General features: G+C 45.3%; 1 protein-coding gene across 2 annotated transcripts in view; it reads left to right on the top strand.

Annotated features, from left to right (window-relative positions):
- Positions 1-215: 215 nt before the first annotated feature.
- Positions 216-10908, top strand: part of DZIP1 (DAZ interacting zinc finger protein 1) — an 85862-nt gene continuing 75169 nt past the window's right edge. For both annotated transcript variants that reach the window (XM_040336102.1, XM_040336101.1), the window contains exons 1-2: positions 216-383; positions 5745-6305. In XM_040336102.1, coding sequence (XP_040192036.1) covers positions 381-383; positions 5745-6305 — 564 coding nt within the window. In that variant the 5' untranslated portion in view covers positions 216-380. The remainder of the gene's footprint in view (positions 384-5744; positions 6306-10908) is intronic.

Genomic DNA, 10908 nt, shown 5'->3' with positions numbered 1-10908 from the left:
CAGCCTTGTGTGGCCCCTGTGTGAGGAAGAAGCCCCAGCCCTCTATGGCTCCTATGTGAGGAAGAAGCTCCAGCCTTGTGTGGCCCCTGTGCTCTATGTAGGGAGAATATCACAGAGCTCCTCAGCTCCCCGCGTCTCCTCAGCTCTGCCACGTGACCTCCTTGTATTCAATCTCTCCAGCTCCGTCTGCCGCTACTCATCCCACCACACAGCAGGGGGCGGGGCCGCCATCTACATCTCAATCCGTGCAGAGTGTTGAGCGGAGATTAGGGGCGGAGATTCTCCGGTTGTCTTGGTAACAGTGCAGCCCACCCATGTCTCCCCCCAGCCTGATGCCTAGCGATGTGCGAGTCCCCGGATGAAGAATTGGAGGAGGGGACATGGTGAGTATATGGGGGCTGGCGGAGGAGTTGAGGGGCGCATTATTCTGGTACGGGGGGTCCAAAGTTATGTATGTCCCGGGGGACGGCGGCCGGGTGTCTGTGTTGCTCCCCGGATGTTCTCGGTAGTGGGAGAATTTCTGTGTATTGTGTATGACCCGGGGGTATGGATTTCTCCTAGACTAAGGAGGAGACACGCAGGATTGTCACTCTTATTCCTCACACAGGGGCCACACAAGGCTGGAGCTTTTTACATCGGGGCCACACAGGACCGGGACTTTTACTTCTCACATAGGGCCACACAAGGCTGGAGTTTTTACTCGCATAGGGGCCACACAGAGCTGGGACTTATTTCACACATAGGGGCCACACAAGGCTGGAGCTTTTTACATGGGGGCCACACAGGGCTGGGACTTATTCTTCACTTAGGGGCCACACAGGACTGGTACTATTACTCCTCACATAGGGGCCACACAGGACTGGTACTATTACTCTTTACATAGGGGCCACACAGGACTGGTACTATTACTCCTCACATAGGGGCCACACAGGACTGGTACTATTACTCCTCACATAGGGGCCACACAGGACTGGTACTATTACTGTTCACATAGGGGCCACACAGAGCTGGGACTTATTTCACACATAGGGGCCACACAGAGCTGGGACTTATTTCACACATAGGGGCCACACACGGCTGGAGCTTTTTACATGGGGGCCACACAGGGCTGGGACTTATTCTTCACATAGGGGCCACACAGGGCTGGGACTTATTCTTCACATAGGGGCCACACAGGACTGGTACTATTACTCCTCACATAAGGGCCCACACAGGACTGGTACTATTACTCCTCACATAGGGGCCACACAGGACTGGTACTATTACTCCTCACATAGGGGCCACACAGGACTGGTACTATTACTCCTCACATAGGGGCCACACAGGACTGGTACTATTACTCCTCAGATAGGGGCCACACAGGACTGGTACTATTACTCCTCAGATAGGGGCCACACAGGACTGGTACTATTACTCCTCACATAGGGGCCCACACAGGACTGGTACTTTTACTCCTCACATAGGGGCCACACAGGACTGGTACTATTACTCCTCACATAGGGCCCACACAGGACTGGTACTATTACTCCTCACATAGGGGCCACACAGGACTGGTACTATTACTCCTCACATAGGGGCCACACAGGACTGGTACTATTACTCCTCACATAGGGGCCACACAGGACTGGTACTATTACTGTTCACATAGGCCACACAAGACTGGTACTATTACTCTTCACATAGGGGCCACACAGGACTGGTACTATTACTCTTTACATAGGGGCCACACAGGACTGGTACTATTACTCCTCACATAGGGGCCACACAGGACTGGTACTATTACTCCTCACATAGGGCCACACAGGACTGGTACTATTACTCCTCACATAGGGCCACACAAGACTGGTACTATTACTCCTCACATAGGGCCCACACAGGACTGGTACTATTACTACTCACATAGGGGCCACACAGGACTGGTACTATTACTCCTCACATAGGGGCCACACAGGACTGGTACTATTACTGTTCACATAGGCCACACAAGACTGGTACTATTACTCTTCACATAGGGGCCACACAGGACTGGTACTATTACTCTTTACATAGGGGCCACACAGGACTGGTACTATTACTCCTCACATAGGGGCCACACAGGACTGGTACTTTTACTCCTCACATAGGGCCACACAGGACTGGTACTATTACTCCTCACATAGGGGCCACACAGGACTGGTACTATTACTCCTCACATAGGGGCCACACGGGACTGGTACTATTACTCCTCACATAGGGGCCACACAGGACTGGTACTATTACTCCTCACATAGGGGCCACACAGGACTGGTACTATTACTCCTCACATAGGGGCCACACAAGACTGGTACTATTACTCCTCACATAGGGGCCACACAGGACTGGTACTATTACTCCTCACACAGGGGCCACACAGGATTGGCACTATTACTCCTCACATAGGGGCCACACAAGACTGGTACTATTACTCCTCACATAGGGGCCACACGGGACTGGTACTATTACTCCTCACATAGGGGCCACACAGAGATGGGACTTATTTCACACATAGGGGCCACACAAGGCTGGAGCTTTATACTCAGACAGGGGCCACACGCAGGGCTGGGACTTTTTCCTCACACAGGGGCCACACACAGGACTGGTACTAGTACTCCTCACATAGGGGCCACACAAGAGCTTCTTCCTCACATTCCAGTCACACCAGGCTTTTTCCTCACATAGGGGCCACACAGAGATGGGACTTATTTCACACATAGGGGCCACACAAGGCTGGAGCTTTATACTCAGACAGGGGCCACACGCAGGGCTGGGACTTTTTCCTCACACAGGGGCCACACACAGGGCTGGGACTGTTACTCCTCACATATACAAGCCTGGCTAGTAGGCGAGGAGTGTGCAGCTTGTGGGAACTTGTCTGGGGATCACACGCATCTTCTCAGGCTGCAGCTTGTCCCTGGCTGTCAGTGTGTGTGAGGCACTAGAAGTAAAGAATGGTGTGTCAGATGTGTGCTCTTCTTCCCTGGCTGTACAGGATCACACATAGGTAATCAGCAGCTCACTCTTCCACTTTGGGAGCTGTGTTTTGGGGGATTTACTCATTGTGCCTCACATCTCCAACAGAGCCTACTTCAGAGCGCACAGGGATGGGCTGTTTGTCTTTATGTTGGGGGCCCAGGTTATACGGAAGGCTGGTAGTACCAGAAGAGGCCTTTTATTCTTTCTACAGCCTGTTACTCCAAGGTCTCATGCACACAGAAGATGAGAGGCATGTGCTGGTAAATGCCATTGCACAAAAGCATTGGTATTTACTTGAGTACAGCTGTGTACAACCATTCACTGGTTTGGCAGGCTGGACACTGCGAATGCGGCTCCCCAGGCACAGGAAAATGCCTTGTGTTTTACACTGGATTTATTTTCAGCCACTTGCTGTCTATGTGCACGAGGCCTTAGGTTAACCCTTACACTGTTAGATTTCTCTAGTGATTCCCCCATCCATGCTAACAGCTTTGTATTCTGACACACTGGCTGCTTTTGATTGAATGCAGACTCTGTGCGGCCAACAAATTTTCTGGGCATTGGAAGGACCACCCATGGCTTATATTTTATCCAGCTATTCAGGTAGCTGCTTAAAGTGGAGGTTCAACCGAAAAGTTAATTTTTAACATTAGATTGATGCTCATTTTGTCAAAGGGAATCGGGTAGTTTTTTTAAAATCGAAGCAGTACTTACCGTTTTAGAGAGCGATCTTCTCCGCCGCTTCCGGGTATGGGCTGCGGGACTGGGCGTTCCTATTTGATTGACAGGCTTCCGATGGTCGCATACATCGCGTCACGATTTTCCGAAAGTAGCCGAATGTCGGTGCGCAGGCGCCGTATAGAGCCGCACCGACGTTCGGTTTCCTTTGGCTACTCGTGACGCGATGTATGCTACCGTCGGAAGCCTGTCAATCAAATAGGAACGCCCAGTCCCGAAGACCATACCCGGGAAGCGGCGGAGAAGATCGCTCTCTAAAACGGTAAGTACTGCTTCGATTTAAAAAAAACCACCCGATTCCCCTTGACAAAATGAGCCTCAATCTAATGTTAAAATTTTTTTTTCGGGTGAACTCCTGCTTTAAATTCACTCTGTGCATGGCCAAATTAAAGCATTTGTCACCCCATCACTTCATATTCCTGATATGTGGCTGCTGTACCATGTACTTGTATGAGAAAGTATCCTGTTCTCTTTGTATTTCTACCTTTGTGTGAAATCCCTGGTGAGTCCCTCTGTTTTCCTAAGTAAAAACTGACCACACCAAGCAGGAAAACACATTGTGGTCAGTTCTCTAGCTATGCTGGGAACTCATTGTACTCTCCTCCAGTGATCAGACTTGCCCTGACATGCCCTGCTGCACAGCCATTCACTGGGAAGCCCGGTGTACTGCTGCTTCTCCTCCCCCCAGCTTTTATGCAGCCAAGAACAGAGGGAATGTGATCGCTTATAATTAAAAAAAGGGAAAAAAGGTGTATATATATATATATATATATATATATATATATATATATATATATATATATATATATATATATATATATATATATAATATATATATATGCCCTAATATATATATATATATATATATATATATATATATATATATATATATGCGCGGGTGATGTCATTGAAGACTGCATTGGGCAATTTTTCCTAAAGGGTGGTTCCACCCCTGTTTCTTCTCTTGCCCTCCAACCCCCCCCCCCTTTTTTTTCCCTTATATTTTTATTTTTTTCTTCTTATTTATTTTTTTCTCTTTTTTTGTATCCATTCTGTTGTTTCTAAACTTTGTCTTATACATGATGGATCTCTCACAGCTTATACAGAGCAAATGTTCCCTTTTCTCTCTCATGCTCCGTCCTTCACTATACTGTATAGGCCTGTATTAACAGTGGCTAAATGGCTGATGGACACTTTCACGCGACTACTAGAAACAAGGTTGCATGCCTTATTTCTTTTGTTCATTCACTTGTACCTTCAAACTAATTTGTGATGGATTTTTTGGTACATGTATACCAGCACTTGTATTTACAAGTGCCAATATTTGTTCTTTATAATAGGGAGCTCCTGTACAAGCAACAGATGTATTGTACTGTAAATCCACACACTGTGTTGACTTTGAATGTAACACTTTCTTTATTTGATTAATAAAATACATTTTGGTACTATAAAAACAAATGCCACTACAACATGTTGACACATACAACATGTGCTGTGGTAATATATGTGTTACTAAGTCGTCCTGAGGACGACTTCAGAGGCGATTTGCAAAACGACTTCTGTATAGAAGTCAATGCTGGTCGCCCCAAAGTCGTACAGGAACCTTTTTCGAAGTCGGAGCGACCTGCGTCGCACCTATTAGAACGGTTCCATTGCATTGAATGGGAGGCGACACGTCAGGCGGCTGAGCCGCCTGTCGTGTCGCCCCAGTGTGAACCGGGTTGTTGTTTGACCTGGAAGATTGCAGATAGCTGCGACTCGCAGTGAGAGCTGCCTTTTCCTATTATAGGCACAGGGCATGTAATTAAAAAAATATTCTGGTGATGGAATTAATCTGTGTTTTAGCAACTTGTGGGAAACCAATCTTCAACAATTTTTCAGAAGGGCATTATCTAATAAAAACTAAACTCAAAATTTGCACAAATCACAATGGTTGAATAAGTTTAATGTATATGTAATTTGTTTAAAAATTATTGGTTTAATTTCGCACAATTTCCTTTTTGTTTTTGTTTTAGCCTTTTCATGACAATGTTTACTACCCATTTGGGAAGGATGTGGCTCAAGTCCCTACTATGTTAAATGCACCTTGGATGCCCAATCCTTTCCTTTCTTCTGGCAGGATGCCTTCCTCTACTCACGGTACACTTTTTAAGTTTCGGTCACGCCATGAAAGTCTGGACTGGAGAAGAATTGGAAGTATTGATGTGGACAAAGTAGCAAATGAGTTGGATTTTCGAACCCTTCAAGATAATATTATGGGCGTTACTTTTTGCAATGTAGAAAATGAGAAGTGTCCGCACTGTCACAGCAGTCTGGATCCTGTATTGATCAAACTGATTAGACTTGCTCAGTACACCGTTGAATATTTGCTGCATTCCCAGGAGTACCTAACTTCTAACCTACAGACATTGGAGGAAAAGGCTCGTGCAGGCATTAATGAGTCTGAACAGCTACAGGTAAAGATAACCAAGCAGACTGCAGAAATAAAGTCACTCAAAGATGAGTGCAAATTGAGGAGGAAGATGATTGCTGCACAGCAAATGATGATCAATGCTGCCACAGGACCTTGCCACAAGGTAAACTGAGAAGAAACTTACGGGGAATATTTTTATGAAAGATAATCCAGTGCATTATCTTCAATTTAATGTACACCTGCTTGCACATAGGGGTAAACCTATATGTGTGTCTATGGGAATGTTTTATCCATTCTCCCAAAAGCGCATTTGTGAGGTCAGGCACTATTGTTGGATGGGAATGCCTGGCTCGCAGTCTCCACTCTTATTTATCCCAAAGGTGTTCTATCGGGTTGAGGCCAGTCAAGTTCCTCCACCTCAAATTCGCTCATCCATCTCTTTATGGACCTTGTTTGTGCACTGGTCCAAATCATTGGTGGAGGGGGATTATGGTGTGGGGTTGTTTTTCAGGTTTTTTTTCAGGGGTTGGAGGTAGGACACAAGTCGGTTTATATCTGCCACTCCTTAGGCCTCGTACACACGGCCGAGGAACTCGACGTGCCAAACACATCGAGTTCCTCGGCCAGTTCAGCACTGAAGCCGCCGAGGAGCTCGGCGGGACGAGAGCTCCCATAGAACAACGAGGAAATAGAGAACATGTTCTCTATTTCCTCGTCGAGCTCCTCGTCGGCTTCCTCGGCCGAAAGTGTACACACGACCAGTTTCCTCGGCAGAATTCAGCCAGAAACTCGGTCGGAAGCTGAATTCTGCCGAGGAAACTGGTCGTGTGTACGGGGCCTCAGAGGTAAATGGAGGGTTCAATTGGGTCGGACTGACCGTGTGAAAGGGGCCCATGGCTGCTTTCACACTGATGTGCTGGCCCCTTAGTTCCAGCGAAGGGAACTCTTAAAGCAGAGTTCCAGGCTATTCTCAGTTTTTTAAGTCAGCAGCTACAAAAAGTAGCCACTTACTTGTTCCATGGTCCAGCGATGTGGGCGGAGGCCCGCTCCTCTCCCCCTCCTCTCTGCGATGCTGTCATTGGAACTGTGGGCACCCGGCTGTGACAGCTTGTGGCTTCACGGGTGGATGCACACTGTGCATGCATCAATCACGCTGCGCTCTCGCAGTTGACAGGTGATCTCCTGGGACCTGTAACGTGTCCCAGAGAATCGCCTAGAGGGAGGGGGATAGGAGGAGTCGCCTAGGCGGCCCGTAGGCGGAGGGAGGAAGTGGGACAGGAAGTCCCCTTCAAAACGAAGAACCCACTCCCCCCCCCCAAAAAAAAATGACATGCTAAATGTGGCATGTAAGGGGACGAGGAGTACTTAAAGCAGGAGTTCCTCTTTTGGGTGGAACTCTGCTTTAAGGTGTCAGCATACCAAGACATTTTGGACCATTTCATGCTCCCAACTTTGTGGGAACAGTTTTGGGATGGTCCCTTCCTGTTCCAACATGACTGCGCACCATGGATGATCAATTTTGGAGTGGAGGGACTTGACTGGCCTGCACAGAGTCCTGAACTCAACCCAATAGAACACCTTTGGGATGAATAGGTTACCTGCTTTGAGCCATAGACTTCTGTTATTACGTGCAAGTTTGGTAAGCTTTCTGAAAGTGCACCAAACCTGCAGAATATAATAGCAAAGTACAGAAAAGCCAAGGGTACACTGCGTTGCACCTGCAGTGCGGGTAAACCACAGCACATCAGTGTGAAAGCAGCCATGGGCCCCTTTCACACGGTCAGTCTGACCCAATTGAACCCTTCATTTACCTTTAAGGAGTGGCAGATATAAACCGACTTGTCTCCTACCTCCAAGCCAATCTGGAAAAAAACAAAAAAAGAGTATAGTGGGCTGTGTTGAATGGGACTGTTGGTGATTTTTTGTTTGATCATCGCTGTAGCCAATGAGCTTCAGCATTGATAATGGAGGAGTCCCAGCTATCGGAATACAATGGTGCCACGGGAAGGATTCCCACATCCACCTCTGTTGTGTGGATGGAGGAGTCTGTTCAGTTTTTTCAATCAGCAAAAAAAGTAATCTGTGCCCAGATTAAGTGTATTTGGGTGATTCATGAAGTGGAGCATAAAAGCCATAGCACCTAATCAGTTTTCAATTTATAGACACATTAAGCAAATTCTGATTTCTTAGATTTTGTGCTGATTTTCTTTGATCCAGTTCTCACAGATCACCTGTATTTATACAGTATAAACTGAAAGTGCATACATACATGTCATGTTTTTCAGGCCTGCAGTCACTTAATGAACAGCAGATTTAATATTTTCATTGAATTAATCATATTGTATGAGCTAATGTTGCCATGGCACACTTTCTTTATCAGTTTCTTTGTTTTTTCTTATTAATGAGGTACCATTTAACCACTTCAGCCCCGTCCATTTTGCTGGTCAATGACCAGGCCACTTTTTGCAATTCGGCACTGCGTCACTTTAACTGACAATTGCGCGGTCGTGCGACGTGGCTCCCAAACAAAATTGACGTCCTTTTTTTCCCCACAAATAGAGCTTTCTTTTGGTGGTATTTGATCACCTTTGCGCTATAAACAAAAACAGAGCGACAATTTGGAAAAAAAGGAATATGTTTTACTTTTTGCTATAATAAATATCCCCCAAAAATATATAAAAAAACTTTTATTTTCCTCAGTTTAGGCCAATTCTACATATTTTTTGTTAAAAAAAAAATCGCAATAAGCGTTTATTGATCGGTTTGCGCAAAAGTTATAGCTTCTACAAAATAGGGCATCGTTTTATGGCATTTTTATTAATAATTATTTTTTACTAGTAATGGCGGCGATCTGCAATTTTTATCAGTACTGCGACCTTATATCGGACACTTTTGACAGATTTTAGGGGCCATTGGCATTTTTACAGCGATCAGTGCTATAAAAATGCATTGATTATTGTAAAAATGTCACTGGCAGGTAAGGGGTTAACACTAGGGGGGACGATCAAGGGGTTAATTATGTTCCCTAGGTGTGTTCTAACTGAAGGGGGTTGTTGGACTGACTAGGGGAAATGACAGATCGCTGTTCATACATTGTATGAACATACGATCAGTCATTTCTCCCCCTGAAAGAACCCGGGAGCTGTGTGTTTACACACACAGCTCCCGATTCTCGTTCTGTCAAAGAATTGTTTTTCCTTCAATACAATGTTAGTGTAACATGTACAATCATGGGCAAAAGTTTTGAAAATGACACAATTATTAATTTTCACAAGATCTGCTGCGCCAGTTTTTATGATGGCAATTTTCATATACACCAGAATGTTATGAAGAGTGATCAGATGAATTGCAGTTACTTGCAAAGTCCTTCTTTGCCATGAAAATGAACTTAAAGGGTCACTAAAGGAAAAAATGTTTTTTGCTGAAATGACTGTTTACAGGGTATAGAGACATAAAAGTTAACTGATTCCTTTTAAAAATGATGACAAATAGATTAAATTCTATCATATAATGTGCATTTAGTTTCACTTTCGCTTTTAAACTGATTTCATGTTTATGTGAAGTAAAGAGACACACAGAACAAAAACAAACAAATCCAGGGCAGTGTTTTGTTTTTAAAATGAGTCTGATTGGTTCTGAGGAGTTTTAGACACACAGCTTAGACCACAGTGAGAAGCTCCCATGAGAAATTTACTATGGAGCCAGAGAACCAGGAAGTGTGGATTTGAGCAAAGGATTACAGCTGCTTCAAAGCAAAAACGGACAATGAGGACATGAAATCAAGACTGCTATAAGGTAAAGCAAGCTATTTAGCCCAAAAAATGTTTTTGTTTAGTGATCCTTTAAAGGAGAAGTATAGCCAAAGCTTGTTTGGCTGTACTTCTATAGATTACAGGAGTTTACTTCTGTGACCTGTTTTCAGCAGCGAGCCTGAGACGGCCACCACCACCCACTCCACAGCCAAGCGCTCCAATGAGCGGACAGAGCAGAGAGCTGCTGATTGACACTCAGCAGCTCTTTGCTCGGGGAGCTGTCAGACATGAGTGATCAGATGTTTTTGATCACTTGGTTTTCAGTGTAGAGACGCCAGGGGACAGATGCAGCATCAGACCGATGCTGCATCCACCTAGGTAAGTATTATTCTGGAAAAAAATGCAAACCCATACTTCTCTTTTAATTCCAAAAAAAACATGTCCACTGAATTTGTGAAGAAGGCTTCAGGGAGCACAAAAAAGTCCAGTAAGTGCCAGGACTGTCTCCTACAGTTGATTCAGCTGTGTGATCGGGGCACCACCAGTGCAGAGCTTTCTCAGGAATGGCAGAAGGCAGGTGGGAGTGCATCTGCACACACATTGAGAAAAAGACTTTTGGAGGATGGTCTGGTGTCAAGAAGGGCAGCGAAGAAGCCACGTCTCTCCAGGAAAAACTGATTGATTTTCTGCAAAAGGTAAAGGGATTGGACTGCTGAGGACTGGGGTAAAGTAATTTTCTCTGAGGAATCCCCTTTCTGACTGTTTGGGGCATCGGAAAAAAACCTTGTCTGGAGAAGAAAAGGTGAGCGCTACCATCAGTCCTGTTTAATGCTAACGGTAACAGTCGTTTTTCGGCATTAAAAAAAATAAATTTTTTAAAATGTCATTTAAAATGATCGTGTGTGGGCCTCACATCGTTTTTCGGCTTCTGATTCTGCATTTTTTTATGTCGTTTTTCAAAATGTCGTTTTTCGTGATGTAAAAAATGATCGTGTGTGGGCAAAAACTATGTTT

This window comes from Rana temporaria, chromosome 2, assembly GCF_905171775.1.
Source record: "Rana temporaria chromosome 2, aRanTem1.1, whole genome shotgun sequence".
NCBI lineage: Eukaryota > Metazoa > Chordata > Amphibia > Anura > Ranidae > Rana > Rana temporaria.
The sequence above is the reverse complement of the archived record's forward strand: the minus strand, read 5'-3'. Positions and strand labels throughout refer to the sequence as shown.